General features: G+C 37.4%; 1 protein-coding gene across 1 annotated transcript in view; it reads right to left on the bottom strand.

The window, feature by feature from the left end:
• The window catches only part of LOC21385822, a 51,505-nt gene extending 29,962 nt beyond the window's left edge, over positions 1-21,543 (bottom strand). Inside the window, exons 1-6 of the mRNA XM_024165422.1 lie at positions 21,455-21,543; positions 16,185-16,534; positions 15,663-15,734; positions 15,079-15,122; positions 14,879-14,990; positions 14,497-14,568 (exon numbers count right to left, since the gene is read on the bottom strand). Coding sequence (XP_024021190.1) covers positions 14,497-14,568; positions 14,879-14,990; positions 15,079-15,122; positions 15,663-15,734; positions 16,185-16,514 — 630 coding nt within the window. The 5' untranslated portion in view covers positions 16,515-16,534; positions 21,455-21,543. The remainder of the gene's footprint in view (positions 1-14,496; positions 14,569-14,878; positions 14,991-15,078; positions 15,123-15,662; positions 15,735-16,184; positions 16,535-21,454) is intronic.
• Between the last annotated feature and the right edge of the window lie 224 nt (positions 21,544-21,767).

Below are 21,767 nucleotides of genomic sequence, written 5' to 3'. Positions count from 1 at the left end.
CCTGTTTTCGGGGAGAACCCAAATTAGCTTCATTTGGGGACTTGAGATGAATGGATTAGCATCTTTAATCATTGTTTTGAGATTGAAAACCCTTGGAATGATATTTTGAAACATGAAAATGGATTAGGGCACACTAATTGAAAACCCTGGTATCTAATTGAGATTGGATTGCTATAGGAATGAGAATTAATCATAAAGTATTGTCTTGCATCAGTAATCGCTGAGGATTCAGACTGAAGGGGCTTGAGGAAGCGGAAGCCGGAAAAGGCAACACTAGTCCCAGGTTTGATAGTGCGAGGTAGGATTTCTATCCCTTTTCCTTGTGAGCCTGTTTTCAAAAGGATTTTGGCCTTGAAAATGTTTTAAAGAAAGGGATTGGCTTGTGAAAGAAAAATGCTTTGAAAACCATGGCTTGTTTAGTCATGGAACCTCATGGCTTGCCCAGTCATGGGGCCCGCGGCTTGAGTAGTTCGTGGGGTCATAAAAACGATTTCAGAAAAGTTAATGAATGATTTCTTAAGCAAAGAGATTTTGCGAACTTGTAATAGAGTCTATAGCTGTAAGCCTAGATAGGATGCGGAGAGTGCATCCTCGGGGGCAGAACCCGAAACTCGGTCCGGGTAGGCGAGGCACTTGGTTAGGTAAGTAATTTGTACTAATTACTTACTGAAGCCTGTAATATGGAGATTTTACATTTATTTCCTTTGAGAAAAAGGATGTGAGGTTCCAACTGTCTGTTGGAACTAAATGTCTATTTATTTACGTACCCATTTATTTATTCACTTGCATTTTACCTATTTATTTATTTTACGTCTTTGTAAATAACATCCTACTGGGCCTTTTGCTCACATTTTATGTTTTAAATGTATTAAACCCCTCTCAGGAGATTCTAGGAGCGGTGCACAGTAGCTGAATATTTGCTACGGAGCAGCTGAGTTGTGCTGTTGTTGAGATCAAGTGAGGATTGTGTTCATCATCTTGGATAAATGTAAGGAATTTGAGAAATTCTATAAACTTATGAAATATTTGGATTAACTAGACTGTGGTTGATGTCTGTTGTAATGATTATTTACATGAGCATGTATGTACGATACTGTATGTCCTGTGGGGTGGAGCCCTGTGTGTCAGAGGCTCCGGAATTCTGTAATTTATTTATATTTTAATACAATTGAGTGGGGCTCGTCTGGGAATCTGTTTTATTAACCCATAATCGAGCTCCACGTCACCCACCCCATTTGGGGGGCGTGACACCAACAAACACGCATTTTGTAGCTCGAGGCTCAAGTTTTCAACGATTATGGTTATGAATGTGAACAAATGCAGTACAGCTAAATATCTTTAAGGATAAAGAGGAAGATAGCTTATTTGTTGGATAAAAGTTATGAAAAGCCTCAAGAGGTGTTTTAAAATTCAAAACTTTATTAGGCATCTGATTTATGAGATATGTCGCAGTAAGAACTGCTTCTCCCTAAAGATATTTAGGTACCTTATTGGTAAAAAGTAAAGCTCGAGCAACTTCCAAAATATGTTTGTTTTTTCTTTCGGCCAAACCATTTTGTTGCGGAGTGTCAATGCAAGAACTTTGGTGAACAATTCCTTTTTCGAGAAAAAACTGACCTAAAACATTTTTGAAATATTCGCAACCATTATCACTCAGTAAAATTTGAATGGTTTTTTGAAGGTGTAAAAGTTTTTGAAAATTGTTTCCACGTTAGATTTTTCTCTCATCAAGTAAACCCAACTTATCTTGTGTGATCAGCAATAAAAGTCACAAACTATTTTTTCCCAGAAAACGTAGATGTTCGACACGGGCCCCAAATATCAGTATGAATCTGATGGAAACCTCTTGATTATCGAAGGACAATTTACACACTCGGATGATTATTCAAGAGAATCACCGTCTCTCCTCTCAATTCTACACAATCCAAAAGTTCCCTCACCTCTCGAGGCCCTCCTCTTATTTATAGGCCCCTCTACTAACAAACTAACTAAATTCAGTTTTCACCAGAAATGCTTCCTCAACAAGATTCCTCGACCATCCACGTCAGCAACTAATCACTAAACTAATCACTAAACTATAGACCAGTTCCTGGTTCTTATCAGAATCATAGTAAATGGAGTGGTTGGTTTGTAAGGTTGAGGTGAAAACAATGTACGATGACGTTTCGCAAACGGACACACTTCACATTGAAAAGAAGATGGACTTTTATTCCGGATGAAATTTGGAAATAAGTATTTTAAGTACTGAAAATTAGGGTGGCCTAGCCTATAATGCCATAACATAACATCACTATCTTTTGAAACAAAAGCAGAATTTAAACCATTACTTTCTCCCTAGCACTTCCAATCATCCTCCCCGAGGTCAATTCCTGAAACTCACAATGAGAAGAATAGAAGTTAGCTTGACACTGATGAAAATAAGTGATTTTACTAATGGGCAACAAATTGCAAGATAAATTGGGAATGTGAAGCACATCATGAAGAGTTATCAAAGGAGTGAGTTTGATAGTTCCTATCCCGGTAATGACCGAGAATGAACCATCTGCAATCTTGACCTTTTTATTGCATGCAAAGGGACTAGGATGAGAACAATTTCGATCAACCAGTCATATGGTCAATTGCACCATAATCAATGATCTTAGAATGAACAAAATTAGGAATGACACTCAAAGCAGTGGTTAAAGAATTACCCTTCTGAGCCAAAGAGCACAATGGGGCTAAGGACAATTTTGGAGATTGAAATAGTTTGTACAGGTACTCTAATTGCTCCTTGGTGAAAGGGACTACCTCTGAGTTGGTAGATGTTGAGAAACGTGTTATTTCCTACTGTTTAGGAAATTCTATTTTCGGAAACATATGTAATCTCTGTATGGTTAGATTAGTTGCTGATTTGTAGCTAGCTGTAAATTAGGAGTTAGTTTCCTTTTCTTTCTCTAACTGATTGTAACCTAATTGTATATAAAAGAGGCTTATTACCTCTGATTATAATGTGAGACTGACGGCTAGGTATTCTGAATTGGCCTACCGATTTCCACTTGGTATCAGAGCCAAACATCTGATCACCGGAAAAATCAAACAGCCACCATGTCTGGCACATCCAGCGTAGGTGATAAGTCGCTCGATTCTGGATCGGCGAAATCATCTTCAAAACCTGCTCTCCTGTCAAATACTCATGACAATCTTTTTTCTGACCCAATTACCACTCACAAACTCAATGGAGAAAATTTTCTCCAATGGTCCCAGTCGGTCATGTTATTCATCCGGGGTCGTGGAAAAACTGGGTTTCTGACGGGAGCGACACAAAAACCAAAAGAAGGTCTCGAATCCATTGAGACCTAGGAATCTGAGAATGCCTTGATCATGTCATGGCTAATCAATTCGATGGAGCCAGCGATCAGCAAGACTTATATGTTCCTGGCCACTGCTCAAGAAATCTGGGAAGCTGCAAAGGAGACTTTCTGATCTGGGAAATTCTGCCTAGGTCTATGAAATTACCACACGCATCCGCAACACGAAACAAGGCAATCTGAGAGTGTTGCAATACTATAATACGCTCATAACCTTATGGCAGGAGCTAGATTTATTTTACGACTATGAATGGCACTGTCCACAAGATAGTGCCATATTCAAAAAGATGATCGAGAAGGACTGTGTTTTTGCATTCTTAGCTGGCTTGAACAACGAACTTGATGAGGTTCATGGTAGAATTCTTGGACGTGAAGTCCTGCCATCCACTCGTGAAGTATTCTCCGAGGTCCGCAGGGAGGAAAGCAGAAGGAGTGTTATGCTGGGAAAAGATACCCGAGAGGCTCCTGTCATTGAGTCAGAGTCATCCGCTCTTGCAGTCAGAAGCAACAGGTTCTCCACCTTTTCTGATGGTGGGATTGACACTCGAAATAAAAAGGGAAATGGACCCTGGTGCAACCATTGTAAAAAATCTGGACACACGCGTGAAACTTGCTGGAAACTGCACGGAAAACCCCCTCATCTGAAAACGTACAACTAGACCAACAGACTAGCAGAGCTCTTCAAACGGCCTCTGAGGAATCAATACCAGAAAGTGCTCCTGTTTCCCTTAATAAGGAACAACTCGAAAACCTTATGAAACTCCTGAATTCTACCTCCCTTCCATCTGCCTCGATTGCCCAGAAAGGTAATTTTCCTCAGTCCTTCAGTGTGCTAACCGAGGACAGAACCGCATGGGTTATAGATTTTGGTGCCTCAGATCATATGACAGGTTGTTCCTCACTCTTCTCCTCTTATTCTCCTTGTGCTAGTAACCTGAAAGTAAAAATTGCTGATGGTTCTTTAGCCACAGTAGCAGGAAAAGGTTCAATCATTTTGTCCAAAAATCTGGTCCTAGAGTCTGTACTTCATGTGCCTTCTATTTCATGCAACCTTTTATCCATTAGAAAACTCACCCAGGATCACAATTATGTTGCTAAGTTTAGCTCTTCTTCATGTCAATTTTAGGAACTGGCTTCGGGGAAGATAATTGGCAATGCTAAAGAGTGTGGAGGACTTTATTACCTAGACAAAGAAGACTCAAGTAGACAAAATCCAAACTGCAAATCTTTTTCTGTTTCTTTATGTGAGAATAATGTTATGTTGTGGCACTATAGACTCGGCCACCCCAGCTTTCCGTATCTGAAAAATTTGTTTCTATCTATTTTCAATAATAAAGATCCCACTTCCTTTCAATGTGAAATTTGTCAACTCTCCAAACATCACCGTGTATCATTTCCATCTCAAACATACAAAAATTCAGTACCATTCTCAGTAATGCACAGTGACATATGGGGTCCCTCACGAGTTAAAAATTTTTCAGGTGCTAGATGGTTTATTACTTTCATCGACGATCATACTAGGCTATGTTGGGTATATCTCTTAAAAACAAAATTTGAAACAGAACAAGTTTTTAAGAATTTTCACTCAATAGTCAAAACTCAATTTCAAACCCAAATTCAAATCCTCAGGACAGACAATGGGAGTGAGTATTTTAAAATTGTTCTTGGAAAATTTCTTCAAAGTGAGGGAACTGTTCATCAGAGTAGTTGTGTGGATACCCCTCAACAAAATGGGGTGGCTGAACAGAAAAATAAGCACCTACTTGAAGTTACTAGGTCCTAAATGTTCACCACTAATGTGCCTAAAACCTTATGGGGAGAAGCTATCCTCACCGCATCATTTCTCATCAATAGAATGCCCACTCGAGTTCTAGGGTACAAGACTCCTCTAGAAATGTTTCAAAGTGTCTATCCAACAAATTGTCTGATTTCAGATTTACCACTTAGGATATTTGGGTGCACCTCATTCGTTCATATCCATTCCCATAGCAGGGGTAAATTTGATCCAAGGGCCATCAAATGTGTTTTCTTGGGTTACTCACCAACAAAAAAGGGGTATAAGTGCTTTGATCCAAAGACTAGGAAAATGTTTGTTAGTATAGATGTTTCCTTCTTTGAGAATCAGCCCTACTTTACCAAAAACTCTCTTCAGGGGGAGAGTGTGAAAACAAAAGAGATTTCTTGGGATAATTTTTGGGATACTCTTCCTATCTCTGTGAGCCCTCTCACCTCAGTGCCCAAAAGTCCCCAACCTGTTTCCATTCCTCCACCAGATCACTCTATTTCATTTCCATAGGAACTACCCACTGCACCCGAGTCCACTTCCAAGTCCACTCCACTCACGAAAAAAACTGGGAAAGAATTCCAAAGTCCTAAATTAATTGTCTATGAGAGACGGAAAAGAAAGGGAAATGAAGGAATTCACACACCAAGGCAGAACCAGTCATTGGATCCACCAGTTCTTGATACTTCAAGTTTGAACCCTCCTGCAGATCATGTCCCCTCCGAAAGTCCAGGTAATTCTACACCAGCTCAGGACTTAGATATTCCTATTGCCCTAAGAAAAGGAAAAAGAACATGTACTTCTCATCCCATTTCAAACTACATGTCTCCATCCTATCGAGCTTTTGCCACTAATCTGTCCAGTGTAGTGATTCCTAAGTCAGTTCAAGAGGCATTGAGTGATCCAGAATGGAGAGCAGCTGTTATGGAGGAGATCAAAGCACTAGAGAAAAATGGAACTTGGGAGTGTGTAGTAATACCGAAGGGAAAGAAAATAATTGGGTGCAAATGGGTGTTTACGGTGAAGTATAATTCGGATGGTTGTATTGAAAGATATAAGGCTCGCTTGGTCGCAAAAGGATTCACACAATCCTACAGAATAGACTATCAAGAAACCTTTGCCCCGGTAGCGAAACTCAACACTATTCGAGTCCTTCTCTCTGTTGCTGCAAACTTAGACTGGAAAATTTCCCAACTCGACATCAAAAATGCATTCCAAAATGGGGACTTGGCAGAAGAAGTTTTTATGGATGTTCCTCCAAGTTTTGAAGACGTTTATGGTATGGATAATGTGTGCAGACTGAAAAAATCCCTCTATGGATTAAAACAGTCTCCAAGAGTCTGGTTTGATCGGTTTTCAAAAACGGTGAAGAGATATGGATACACCCAAGCTCACACTGATCATACTTTGTTCTTCAGGTAATCTCAAGATGGGAAAATTTCAGTTCTAATTATGTACGTTGATGATATCATTCTTACTGGAGATGACACAACCGAAGGAGAAAGAATGAAGCAAGTTCTAGCCAAAGAGTTTGAAATCAAGGACCTTGGACTCATGAGGTACTTTCTCGGTATGGAAATCGTAAGATCAAAGAAAGGAATTTATGTTTCACAAAGAAAATATACTGTTGATTTGCTCAGAGAGACGGGTTTTCTAGGGAGTAAACCAGCAGATACACCTATTGAAGAGAACCACAAGCTGGGATATAAGAAAGGAAAGGTGCCTGTCGATAAAAGGAGATACCAGAGGTTGGGCGTCTAATCTATCTATCCCATACACGGCCTGATATTGCCTATACTGTAAGTGTGGTCAGCCAATTTATAGAGAGCCATATGAAGAACATCTTGGAGCGGTTCATCGCATTCTGAGATATCTCAAAGGAACCCCAGGAAAGGGGTTGTTTTTCAAAAAGAATGATTCAAGGAAGATCGAGGCATTTACTAACGCATATTGGGTTGGATCAGCCAATGATAGAAGGTCTACCACTGGGTACTGAACATTTATATGGGGCAATCTAGTGACCTGGAGAAGCAAAAAACAACCAGTGGTTGCAAGGAGTAGTGCTGAAGCCGAACTTCAAGCTCTTGCACAAGGAATATGCGAACTTCTATGGTTAAAAAGAACCATGAATGAGCTATCACTTCAAAGTGAGAATCCCATGTTGTTGTATTGTGACAACAAGTCAGCAATCAGTATTGCTCACAATCCAATCCACCATAACCGTACTAAGCATGTGGAAGTGGATAGACATTTTATCAGAGAGAAGGTCGATGAAGGGCTCGTATGTATACCTTACATCACATCCAAAGTACAACTTGCTGATTTTCTAACAAAAGGTCTACCACGGGTCAGGTTCGAGGAACATTTATCCAAGTTGGACATGATTGATATTCATGCTCCAACTTGAGGGGGAGTGTTGAGAAACGTGTTATTTCCTACTGTTTAGGAAATTCTATTTTCGAAAATATATGTAATCTCTGTATGGTAGATTAGTTGCTGATTTGTAGCTAGCTGTAAATTAGGAGTTAGTTTCCTTTTCTTTTTCTAACTGATTGTAACCTAATTGTATATAAAAGAGGCTTATTACCTCTGATTATAATGTGAGACTGACAGCTAGGTATTCTGAATTGACCTACCGATTTCCACAGGAGAAGACTCCTGAGTCTCTTCAGTCGTGGCTTGAAAGGCTCAACCATCACATTTGGATTTTGGCTTCCAGTTCGCTGGTTTACCATGCAATTTCCAACAGGTCTCTTTTGTATGTAAAGGTTTTTCAAAGAAAGGATGAAATCTTTATTTCATATGACAGACCTTTTACAACTATTCTTTCTCTTTAAATAGAGAAGAACCGAAGACCACAATCACTCAAGGGAAAATCCCGGTGATTTCTTTCCTAAAATAAGAAATCACAATCCTAATTATCCTAGAAACTTACCAAATATAACTCTAGAAATCAGGAAACTAATTTACACAAAATCAATCAAAGAAATTAACCAGATTTCTCTCCAATCACTCGGTTTTCTCCACACTCCCCCTCAAGCTGGTGAATATATATTAATCATTCCCAGCTTGTCTACTAGAAATTCAAAGTTTTGTCTTGATAATCCCTTGGTCAAAACATCAGCAACTTGTTGAGACAAAGGAATATAAGAAAGCTCCACTATTCCCTCATCAATCTTCTCCTTGATGAAATGTCTGTCAATCTCCACATGTTTAGTGTGATCATGGTGAATTGGATTCTGAGCTATACATAGAGTTGCTTGATTGTCACAATAGACCTTTAAAGTTGATCTATTCTCAAATCTCAGTTCTTCCAACACTCTTCTAATCCAAATGGCCTCACAAATTCCATGTGCTAGAGCTCTGAACTCGGCCTCAACGCTGCTGCAAGCCACAACATTATGTTTCTTACTTCTCCAAGTAACAAGATTTCCCCAAACCGTAGTACAATAGCCAGATGTTGACCTTCTATTTTCAATTGAACCTGCCCAGTCAGCATCAGTAAATGCTTCAATATGCCTCTTATTAGTCTTCCCAAAGAACAAGCCTTTCCCTGGTATCATTTTAAGATATCTTAGAATCCAATAGACTGTAGTAAGATGTTCTTCATAAGGAGAGTGCATATACTGACTCACAACACTAACTGCAAATGCTATGTCGGGCCTAGTGTGAGATAAATAGATTAGTCTTCCGACTAGCCTTTGATATCTCCCCCTGTCTACCGGATCTCCTAACTCCTTTTTCTTCCTAAATGCATTCACTTCCACTGGTATCTCGGATGGTCTTCCCCCAAGCATACCGGTTTCCTTCAAGAGATCAATAGTGTACTTTCTTTGAGAGATAGAAATTCCTTTCCGCGTACGAGCCACTTCCATTCCAAGAAAGAATCTCAATTGTCCCAAATCCTTGACTTTGAATTCTTTAGCCAACACCTTTTTCAACTCTGATAATTCCGCAAGATTGTCTCCTGTCAGAATAATATCATCCACATAGACTATCAAAATTGAAACCTTACCACCAGAGTGTTTATAAAACAAGGTATGATCAGCTTGTCCCTGTGTGAAGCCAAAACTCCTAATTGCCTTAATAAATCGATCAAACCAGGCTCTAGGAGACTGTTTCAGTCCGTAGAGAGACTTCTGCAATCTGCACACCTTATTACAACCAAACTTTCCTTCAAAACTTGGAGGTAGGTCCATTTACACTTCTTCTTCAAGAGTTCCATTCAGAAATGCGTTTTTTACATCCATCTGATGCAGGGGCCAGTCGAGATTAGCAGCCAATAAGAGTAAAATTCTGATTGTGTTGAGTTTGGCAACAGGTGCAAATGTCTTATTATAATCAATTCCAAAGGTTTGTGTGAAACCTTTAGCTACCAATCGTGCCTTATACCTTTCTACCGAACCATCTGATTTATGTTTGATATTGAACACCCATTTACAGCCAACTGTACATTTTCCTTTGGGTGGCTCCACAACTGTCCATGTGCCACTCCTTTTTTAGGCCTCCATTTCTTCTAAAACAGCCTTCCTCCACTGTGGTTTTGTCAGAGCCTCATGAATACTTCTAGGGGTCTCTTTTGCAGAAATCTTTTCGGTTGCAGCTCGGAAAGCGGGAAATAGATGAGTAAACGACATGAAGTTGTAAAAAGGATGCTGAGTACAGGTACGAGTACCTTTCTGAAGAGCAATAGGAAAATTAAGTTCACTAACCAACTGCTCTTGCTCAACTGACTGACTCTCCTTCCCTCCAGATTTCTCAGGGAAAAAACCTGCCTCAATCGTTTGTGTGTTTACCTTTGGTTCATGCTCTTGACAGTGCTCCGGAGTTGTAATACGCTTCTGTTGTTTTTGAGATTGTCCACCCCGCCTAGAATAAACACAAAGTTCTTTTTGCGATTCCTTTTGTGGTTCATTTTGTATGTTTTGCACATGTGATTCTCCACCTGTTTCCAAATCATTAGATAGCACAATAGGTAACACAGGACTTTTAGAGTTGTTTTTATTGGTGAGGTAAAGGACTCTAACTCTGACTCTGACTCAATGGAAAAATCCCAAAGCTGCCTTCCACTGTCATTCTCCCCCTGAAGGATAGTTTTGGGGTAGTATGCTTGATCTTCGAAGAATGAAGCATCCATGGATATGTATACTTTTCATGTGAGAGGACAATAACACTTAAAGCCTTTTTTATTTGGAGAGTAGCCCAAGAAAATACATTTGACAGCTCTTGGATCAAGTTTACTCAGCTGAGGAGAGGTTGACTGAACGAAAACAGTACACCCGAATGTTTTGAGAGGAAGATCATGAAATAGACGAGCTTAGGGATAAGACTGACGAAGAATGTTTAAAGGTGTTTGATACTGAAGGACACGAGATGGAAGACGATTGATCAGATAGGAAGATGTAAGAACTACTTCCCCCCAGAAGATTTCTGAACATTATTAGTGAACATGAGTGCACGAGCCATTTCAAGTAGGTGTTTGTTCTTACGTTCAGCAACACCATTTTGTTGAGGAGTGTCAACACCATTTTGTTGAGGAGTGTCAACACGAGAGCTTTGATGAATTACTTCATTTTCTTCTAGATAAGGACCCAAAGTATTGTTAAAGTATTCTCGTCCATTATCCATACGAAGAATTTGGATTTTTGTCTGAAATTGGGTTTCCAGCATTTTATGAAACTATTGGAAAATCAGGGCGGCATTTGACTTTTCTTTCAAAAGGAATACCCAACAAACTCGAGTGTGATCATCAATAAAGGTTATGAATCAGCGTGCACCAGATATGTTACTTATTCTTGAAGGACCCCAAACATCACTATGAATGAGTGAAAAAGGTTTAGAAATTTTATAAATTTGTAAATGATGGGGAACACGGGTATGTTTTGCAAACTAACATGTTTCACAGACAAACGAGTGAACATCTTTATTGACAAACAACGAAGGAAACAACTTTTTTAGATATAGAAAACTAAGATGACCAAGTCTATTGTGCCATAACATAATTTCATTGGAAACAGAAACAGAATTACAACTCAAAGCTTGAACTTGTTTATTCTTGGTAAGTGGAGAACCTTCGAATAGGTATAGCCTATCACATTCCTTAGCACTATCAATCGTTCTCCCCGAAAGTAAATCCTGAAACTCACACAAGGAATGAGAGAACTTAGCAGTGCAATTCATATCTCTTGTTAACTTTGCAATGGACAAAAAAAAGATTACAAGCAATAGTTGGAATATATAACACAGAATGCAACGTTATATAATCCGAAATTCTCACTATTCCTTTTCCTATTGCGGATGCTAATGAGCCATCAGTAATTTTAATCTTTAGACCGTCATTACTGGTATTGAACTCTGAGAAAAGACTCCTACAATTGGTCATATGATCTGAAGCTCCCGAATCAACAATCCAAACATCTTTATATGCAATTTTGGTTGTTAAAGCGGAGAGAAAATTACCCTTTTGTGCTACTGTTGCTGTTGGCCCTGAAGACGATGTTGTTGCCGGTGCTCGTTGTGACAAGAGCATTTCGTCCAGATGAGGTTGTAAAGCCTCAGCTTTCCCCAGGTTGTCGCTGGCGCCAGCGTTCTCGTGTTGGTTTCTAGTCCGGTGGCTTCCCATGAATCTCCCAGCATGTGTCCTTGGTGTGTCCATTACGTTTGCAGTGATCACACCACGGCTGGTCATTCCTCCTCTGATTTTGGCTCTCTCCACTGGAACTAGGATTTTTCACCACCAGCATTGACTCTTGGTGTGGTGGTTCTATAATAGGCTGAGAATTACTTTCCTTTCGGCCAAGCATCACTCTTTGTCGTGCTTCTTCACGTCTCACTTCTACAAAGGCCTCCTTAATTTTCGGGAATGGTTTGAAACTAGTACACGTCCACGAACTTCATCCAGTTCCTTGTTGAGTCCGAGTAGGAAATCAAAAACTCGTTCTTTGTCAAGCATCTTCTTGAATTTTGCACTATCGGTGGAGCAGCTCCAATTGAAATCCTGGTACAAATCCATTCCCTGCCACAATACTTATAATTCATTATAGTATTCGGTTACACTAAGATTACCTTTCCTTTTTTCTCTTAAGGCTGATTTTAGTTCAAAAATTTGGGTTGAATTCCCAAGATCCGAATACATCTCCTCTACCATTTCCCAAATTGCATTCGCTGTCTTGTAGAAAAGGTAGACACGGCTGATTGCAGGTTCCATTGAGTTTAACAGCCACACCTTCACCATTGAGTCCTCCGACTTCCATTTCTTGTATGCAGGTGTCCCGATTTCAGGTGGTGTTGCTTCTCCAGTCAAGTAGTCTAGCCACCCTTTACCATCAAAAACAAGGATGATCAATTGGGACCATTCGACATAGTTTGCTCCGTTTAGTTTGTGATGCATGATCTGCAGTGAGTGACTATCGCTAACATTGATGATTTGTTGTGATCCTCCTTGGGAGTTCTGAGTTGTTTGCGAGATGTCCTCGCTGGTGGCTTTGGAGGCAGCTTCACAACCTGTCATAGCGTTTTTCACCACCAAGAATAAGAAACTATTCCTGCTCTGATACCATAAAGGTTTTTCAGAGACAGGATGAAATCTTTTCATATGACACCTTTTACAACTATTCTTTCTCTTTAAATAGAGAAGAACCGAAGACCACAATCACTCAAGGAAAAATGCCGGTGATTTCTTTCCTAAAATAAGAAAATCACAATCCTAACTATCCTAGAAACATACCAAATATAACTCTAGAAATTAGGAAACTAATTTACACAAAATCAATCAAAGAAAGTAACCAGATTTCTCTCCAATCACTCGATTTCTCCACAGTATGCCATGGCTTTTTGAAGTGTTGGCACCACAGTTTCTTACGCTTGTCGTTTTCCGGTTCAAAACCTTTGGATACAAGGGCCGAGCTTTCAATCTCCAAGTTAGGGCTGGTTTCATTGTTGTATAGCATATTTCTCCTCCTCGCTTCTTCACGTCTGACTTCAGAAAACACTTCCCGAATGGAAGACAGCGGTTTCCTACCAAGAATACAGCCTCCGACTTCATCCAAACTCTAATTAAGGCCGGCTAGAAACATGTAGACCCTGTCGCTTTCCTCTCTCTTCTTGTAACGAGCATAGTCATTGGGACTCTCCCAAACATCGTCATAGCATTGATCAAGCTCCTACCACAACGTCACCAATTCGTTGTAATAAGTGGTGAAATTCCGAGCATTCTTCTTGGATTGTTAAAGTCGGGTTTTTGACTCGAATATTTGAGAGGGGTTTTCAAGGTCTGAGTAAAGATCACAAACGGCTTCCCGCACATCTCACACATTAGGAAGAAAAAGGTGTGGTTTCCCAATAGCTGGTTCCATTGAATTTATGAGCCAAGCCGTAACAAGGGAGTTCTCGGACTGCCATTTTTTCAAGTGAGGATCTCCTGCAGAAGGTTTAGAAATCTCACCAGTCAAATGCCCGAACTTGCCCCTGTTGTCAATTGCTAATTTCACGAACTGAGCCCACTCGAGATAATTCTGCCCATTGAGTTTCGTGGCCGTGAGTTGCATGCTAGAATTCTACGAATAAAATTTTGCAGGGATTGGAACAGAAAAATTTGCAGGAACTGGAACAGAAGAATTTGCAGGAGTTGGGTGATTAGTTCAGAAGAGCCTGAGGAGACTATAGATTTATTTTGGGTGCCAGCCATCGCTGCCTTGTAGGACATCGTGAGGGAGAAAGAAAAGAGCACGGTCGCTCTGGTACCGTATTGGGTTAGGGAAGAAAAAATATAATAATTTTCCTTCAATTACAAAGAACGAGTGCAGGTATAAATAGCAAAGGAATGCCCACAAAACCAGCAATTACAGCTCACACACAACAGCAAATCCTCGGCTATAAACTAGGAATGGAAACTACATTTATTTCTGATTTATTTGCAAATATAAAATATCCTAGAATGGCCTAATTCACTCCTACAAATGCCTAATTCACTTCTACAAATCCGACAATTACTTATCATTGCAAAAGCATATTTTTAAGTATATCAGTACACAAGATGCAGAAGATGTCAAAAGACCTTAATAAACTCAGGCTCATTCGTGGATAATGGTATTTTAGTAAATAATGGAGGTAAGACAAACCCAGAATTAAACCACATACAACTTGCAGGTATAAATGAGGATCCAAAATTAATTGGATCAAAAACAAACTGCTACTAAGTGGTATTAATGAGCTATTTAGAAAAAAATTCAAAGAATAACTTCAAATTGAAATGAACTATCTCAATACAGCTACAAGGGACTAATGCAGTACAAGGTCAACCATAAATGTACATACATTACAGGGCAACCAAATCTTGTATTATATCAAAGTACATGTTATTCTTACTTTGTCAAACGCTTGACGACATGCACTTGATCCGGTGCCAACAAAAGGAATATTATATTTTTCCAATAGCTCCTGGAACATGCATGTTTCAATAGTAAGAAACTCCAATCAATTTATAAGTTCTTCTAAGGGAATAAGAGAAGTTTAAAAAAAAAAAAAAAAAAAAAAAAAACATAAAAAAAAGAAATGTATGCATACATTGTTGTTAAAATATAATAAAGAATTAGAGCCCGTTTGGTTGGAGGATTCATTCTCTGATTCGAATCATGGTTCATGGTTCGCTACAGTATTTTCTCTCACAAAAAATACGCGTAAATTGAAAATAATTATAATCTCATAGTTCTAATCCATGAACCAAACTGGCTCTTACACTAAATCATACCTGAATGCCGCCATCTTCACCAAACTGACCGTGTATAACAGGGAATACTATGTCCACAGAGGCAACTAAATGTTCTGCAAAATCAGACAAACACTGGAAACCTTGGGCAAGGCTGCACATAAAAGTAAAACTAATTAGGAATCTCAACATTTCTAGGCACAACATGACAGAATTTCAAAGTCTAGAACACTTATCCATACCTTTCAAGTTTAAAATCAAAATCTGCTGGAGTGTTTGAGTACATCTGAAATATAAAGAGAAAGGAAAATGAGGAAATAGTGAAAAATCACAACAAATGTGCCTAGGTATGCTAGTTTCTAGTTAAAATATGTAGATGGAGCCAGAAAACATACAAGAACACAAAAGAAACAATTGCCAATATAATCAATCTAACCAAATTCACTTAACCAAGAATTCGACAACAATGAAAAATATTTCGATGGTCGATCAGATATCAAGAACTGATCAAGTGAATGAAAAGCAGAGGTAAATTGAATAAATCACGCTACAACTCGTCTTGAATCCAAAAAACAGTGGATACAGCGCATAATATTTGAACAACCACCGAATCACAAACTTCAATAGCCTAGAAAATATTATGACCTCATAAACTCTACAATCTAGAACCTCCATTGCAAACTCACCAAAATCAAGACCTTAGGCATTACACATACAAGCACCCAAATAAGGAATCTGAACAAACCTGTCCAAACTACAATCATGTAAAAGCTCTGCAACAATCACAGACACGCACGCATATTTAAGAAAGAACAAACGTCCAAACCTGAGCAGAAGATATCGCGTACGCATTTATATTAGAATCAATATAATAGCAGCTGACGTGCAAATCATCTCCCTGTTAACACAAAAACAATTAACCAATTATTATATTCATATACCACAAATAGGATTAAATTAAACCTCAAGTTTCTCTGCTCAACTCTCTGTTCCTTTTTTTTTTTTTTTTTTTTTTTGAGAATCAATTGTCTCTTATCTTGGTAAATACTAAACAACATTAAATTCAATTCCCTTATTTCCAATTCTTTTGAGGTCCGTGACACTTCGACGTTCAGAATTTCATAAACACAATGCAATTGTCAAGTCTTCAATTTAGACAGAAAAAACTTTGAAGCACTAAAGCAAAGTTCTAATACCAGAAATGTTATAAAAAGAAATTCAAGGACTAAAATGTAACGATCTCTAAAATTGATGCGTACAAGTAAATTAACCAATTCTTTTTAGCTTTTTTACTTCACTTTCTCAGAAGCCAAACAATACTAAATAAAAATCCGAATTCATACATTACCTGTATGTGATCGAGAACTGATCTCGCGGAGTTGAGAGAAATCCCGCGCTCCGCAGAAGGACCTCCGCAAACGACGCCAACTCTCAACACTCCGCCTCTCTCTTTCTCTTTTTCTTCCCCTTCTCTCTCAGCCGTCACCACCTCCGCCACGGAGGCACGTGGAGCTCCCACGCCACTGGCAAAGCCCGTCGCTGTCGAGAGCGAGAACTTAGCGGTGCTGCTTGAGTCGCGCGGTCTCAGTCCCAACCTCCGGGAACGAGCGGCGGCGGAGACGTCGTTTTGGTCGCCTCGAAGCATGGCGAGGGCCGAAACGGATGCAATCGACACCATGGGAATCAGAGCTTTGGTTTCTGAGAAGAGAGACTGAACTCAGAGATGACAATAACATATTTACATATGCATAAGGTGCTGAGCTTTGATTTCTTTGGATTTTTTTAGAGCGGCAGAGAGAGAAATTTCTGTCTTCTTTTGGCCGTTGGTATTGTCTTTTTTTTCGAGTAGTGTATTCTGATTATAATTAATAATAATAATAATAATAATATTTGCTTTTTGAGCAGTGGACTAATGTTATTGTTTTCTCTTAAAATTGTTGGTTTAAAATATGAAGATACTTTTGGACACATTGATTGCTGTATTAGGTAATGACGTTTTGGGGTGTTTTTTCTCTGTCCATGACTCGTTGAAAGATGCTAAGCGTGTAGAACCAAAATCGGCAAAAACGCGCAGTCTGTGCATAACTTATTTAAAATAATAATTATACAAATCGCTAAAAAAAAAAGAAATAAATGATAAAAAAATTAAAGATAAAAACGAAAAAAAAAAATTTAAGCAAAAGATAGAAAAAAAAAGATAAAAAAAATCTTATACAAAATGTTTTAGAATTGAAACTGAATTTTATAAGAACTACAGGTAAAAGATATTTATTTAAGAACATATTTAAAAATGAATTAATTTAGTAAAATAATTAAGAAAATTAATACTTTAGGTAGTTAAACGAGTTGTATTTGAAAATATAAAAAAATAGATATTAAATGATGTATTAAGAAAAGATAAGGGAAAAAAATAAAAGAAAAATAAATTTAAAAAAAAAAAAAGAAGCTAAAAAACCCACACAAAAAGGGGGCAACGAAACTTCCCCTAGAATACGGATTCTCACTAGGGTAGATAGAGATACATCTCATTCTCCGGGAGAAAAGAAAACAAAAAAGAAAAAACCAAATGACTCAGTTGGTAATGTTTTTAAAATAATTTTATTTTCAACATAAAAATAAAAATGAGATTATTTTAAAAATTATTTTGAAACTGATTCTGAAATTATATTTGGTTGGTTTTTTAAGAGATTATTTTTAGTGTAATAAACGAGTAAAATCGTGTTTGATTATAATTATTAATTAATATATTATAATATTATTGATAAGTACTAAACATGAAAATAGAAAAAAGAAAATAACTTTTAACTGTTTTTTAATTTCTTTACAAAAACTATTATTATTGTTTTTTGTTTTCGTTTTCATTTTTAAAATATTCGCTAAACAAACACGGTTTACAAACCATTTTTATTTTCGTGTCTCAAAATACGTGCAGAAATATTTTTAAAAATAATTTGAAACTAATTCTAAACGCACTCAAAAATAGTGAGGAATACCCTTAAAAAGCGGGCCTTTGGATTTATGACTCGTCATATTTAAATTTTGGATTTCTGCCTCTTTAATGAACTAATCAAACTGTAAAAGTTAATAATATAAGGCCCCGTTCACTTCGCAGATTCGAGTTTAGAATTCGAGTTTTTCTACAGTAAAAAGCTCTCACAAACAATCACATCTAACTTTTTTGTTACAATAAAAAACTCACATAAAGTCACATCTCAACTCGAATTCTAAACTCGAATCAGCAAAGTGAACGATGCCTAAATCTTACAAAAATTACGTGTTGGTCGAAAAAATAATCTACAAATTACCAGCAATAATCTACCGGATGAAGGAATTCACGTAAATTCATAATCTACAAAATTATGTTTTATTTTTTACAAAAACATGGACATTCGTCTTTGGTTTCCCACACAGGAGAGACGGTTGGTATATTATTTTTTATTTTCAGCTAAAACATGATCAACCGTAAAACAACAAATTACCAAAATAATACAAAAAATCAATACTAGAAAACCAGATTATGAAAAATTTAAAAACCAAATTACAAAAAGATCATCACAACATCATATTACAAAAATTTCATACACTGATACAATCTTTGGAGGCGGGACACATATCTTCCTAAGCGTTTCTGTAATCATGAAGAAACCCGTATTGATATAAAAACATTCACAACAATATATAGTTTATTATCAATAATCAATAATTTTAACCTAAACACGTATTCAATTTTAACCTGAATATTAGACGGGCTAGGTTTGTTTTTTGCCCTTGTTTCTTGGGTTTATTAGCACACCCAAACGAGTTTACGTGAATTAATCTAAAAATTAAGAGATAATTAGGGCCACTGCCATGGGTTTAAAGTAGGGATCGACTTTTATTAGACCATCAAAAACTGTTCTGGGATCTGACACAAGAATTAATAGATAAAATATGATGAGGATGTTTTTACCTTTAAGGTGCGTTTGGTTATAGTAACAGAATGGTAATAAAAATGGTAATGAAAATGATAATGAAATGAAATTAGAATGTATTGGAATCATAAACTGATTCTTTTGTTTGATTGAAATTACAGAATTAATACCTGAATGAGGATTATGCTGTTTGGTTGACAACGGAATGAAATAAAAATAAACTGTATTTTGACAAAAATACCCTTGATTAATAATCCTAAGTAATTTAATATTTTAATTAATTAAAATAGTAAAAATAACAATTTAATTGTTGAAAAAAACTTATTATTTGAAGGATAATAATTTAAAAACTATATTTCAATTGTAAAAAAAATAATATTTGATATTTTTATGTAATAATAAAATATCACATGCTGAAATATAATAACTTTTAGAGTCTACCATGATATGTTCCATGAAAAATATAACTTTGGCCCCTATCAATAATAAAAATGATAATATATCATTCAACTACATATATAATCCCAAAATATAGTCATATGCCAAGCAAAGCAAGTTCCTAGTTAATACAATTTAACAAAGTGAAGTATAATCCTAATTAATTACAATATCAAAAGAAAAATGCATAGCACATGCACCACTATATCAAAAGAGAAATGCATAACACATACACCACTATATCAAAAGATAATCCGGCTATGTTTTTCCACTTAAACTAAACAAACACTCCTAAATATCACCAATAAGCAAAGCTCTAGCCCACTCATCTTTTTCATCATCAGGGATACTAAAAAAGTAAGAAACTAAAGCATCATCCTTTATCATCGTCCGAGCTACCTTATGTCGTTCCATTGTGTTAATGGTTGTGGTCCTTTGTAGTTCATCCCTAATCCGGCTATGTTTTTCCGTCATGTCTTCACCGATAGCCCGACTTAAACGTTCACTTGCCTTTTCAATAACACCGGCAAGTAAAGTAGATGATCTTTCAATGGCTTCATAAGCCTCTGCGTTGTTTGGACTCTTTCTTTTTCTTTTAGACGACCCTTGAGATTGAGCTTGAGTTTGAGGAATAGCCGATGTTTGTGAGAAAGACATTGATTGCGCTTCACTTGCGTAAGCTAGTTGATGAACATATTGCCTATGAACAAACACGTCAAGCACATAAAATTGTCTCTGTAGTCGGCATGGTTCTATATCCTCCATCACCACTCTTGCCATCAATTGAAAGAACCATTGCACTACATGCATAATATTCAACCAATGTAAAAGCAAAGCAACTATCTTCCTCTTTCTCAAACTCTCACTCTTGACTAATCCTAAGCGAGCCATTATCCTACAATAAAACAATCAAAAGGATGTTCAAAATTGTATAAGAAATCAATGTCTCCTGTTTTCTTTAATCGACTTCATGTTCAAAATTGTATAAGAAATCAATGTCTCCTGTTTTCTTTAATCGACTTCATGTTCAAAATTGTATAAGAAATCAATGTCTCCAAAATTGTTTGAACGAGAGCCAGTGAAAATTCAAATATTAGAGAAAAAGAACAATGCTAGCAAATAGCAATTGCTACCAAGCTACTGAATATCCTTTCCTGCAACACTATTGTTGAAAAGGCTTTCCTAATTCCTTTTCTTAATGCGTGTTTAGGTTTTTGACCGTTCTTATTGACAGACATGTTGAACGAGTTTCCCGTAGAATGGTACAATGTACTTGCACTGTTCGATTAGTTCTAAATGTATTTATGTACTAGTTCTGCTGATAATGTATTTGTGTACTAGTTGATGAAACTAAATTTCACTCTCTTTTTGCAGTGCAACCTGGCTTATGCTACCATGGTTTTAGCCGTAAATCTGCAGGTTATTTTCACTTCCTTTGGATTTCAATAACTAAAATAAATTGGCATATTATCCACTTTCCATCCGAGTATGAAACCAACTAAACATTGAGGTTGTTTATATGCTCTATTCAAGATCAAACTTTCTGTACGTATTGTTCAATGTTTTTTTTTTTTTTTTGATCAACCAAACTCAACCCTTTTCTTAATATGTACAAACTCTTCACTTACCACCATTAGATAGAGAGAATTGCCAAATGGTTATTAGGTTTCCTCAATTTGCATAAGCTTATCACTGTATATCGCATTATAACACAAACAATGCTTTGAATGTCAAGTTATTTGCTTGAAGCTCCCCCAAGGGCAATCCAATGCTGATATTTAGCAGTCAAAAAAGTTTTCCCTTTATTTTTCGTTCAACTTGATAGTAGTACACATAAGCTCAATGAGCCACTTCAGGAATTAATGAACGAAATTGTATAAACTTTTTTTTTTATCAATCATTTCATTTTTCCAATTTGATCCAGATAAACCCATTTCTAGTTGATGGGAGCTTTAAAATCTTATAAAGAAAAACATAGATAATATTGCACTAGATTACAAATGATCGTGAAACTATGCAATACTCTGGAAATTCTGTAGAAGTCCATTTTTTTGGTGAAACAACAGGCTTCAAACTAGAGGGCTATTGTTGGGTTTTCCACTAATCTCATAAAAACCAATCAAATTTCCAGAAACCAATCAAAGCTGTGTTAAATATCTGGAAATTTTACCAAAAAGAAGCAGCAAATTGAAGAAAGTATGAACATTTCCTCCGTCAAACGACAATAAAAAGAAAGACGACAGCAAACAGGAGTTCGACGAAATAGTACCTCGTCTTCGTACCGGTGAAGCACCGGTGAAGATCCGAGAAGCAGCAGCAGCAGCAGCAACGAAGCGAGACAAGAATCGAGCCGCGCGAGAACTTCTTCGTTTCGATCAGAGCCAAACCTCTTGGATATTCACCGGTGATCGAGAAGAATCAAGCCAAACCTCTCTTGCCGGAGATCGAGAAGAAGAAAAACAAAAGGAAGCGAGGAGTGCTCTGGAGGTCGATGGTCAATGGCTGGAGCTCGGTGGTCGAGCAAGAAATGGGGGCTAGGGCAGGAACGTGAATCAGGGCTGAATGGAAAAGCAATTTCCCCC

The sequence above is a fragment of the Morus notabilis genome, unplaced genomic scaffold (genome assembly GCF_000414095.1).
Source record: "Morus notabilis unplaced genomic scaffold, ASM41409v2 Scaffold92, whole genome shotgun sequence".
Classification (NCBI taxonomy): Eukaryota; Viridiplantae; Streptophyta; class Magnoliopsida; order Rosales; family Moraceae; genus Morus; species Morus notabilis.
Note: the sequence above shows the minus strand (reverse complement) of the source record. Positions and strands in the feature narration are given on the sequence as shown.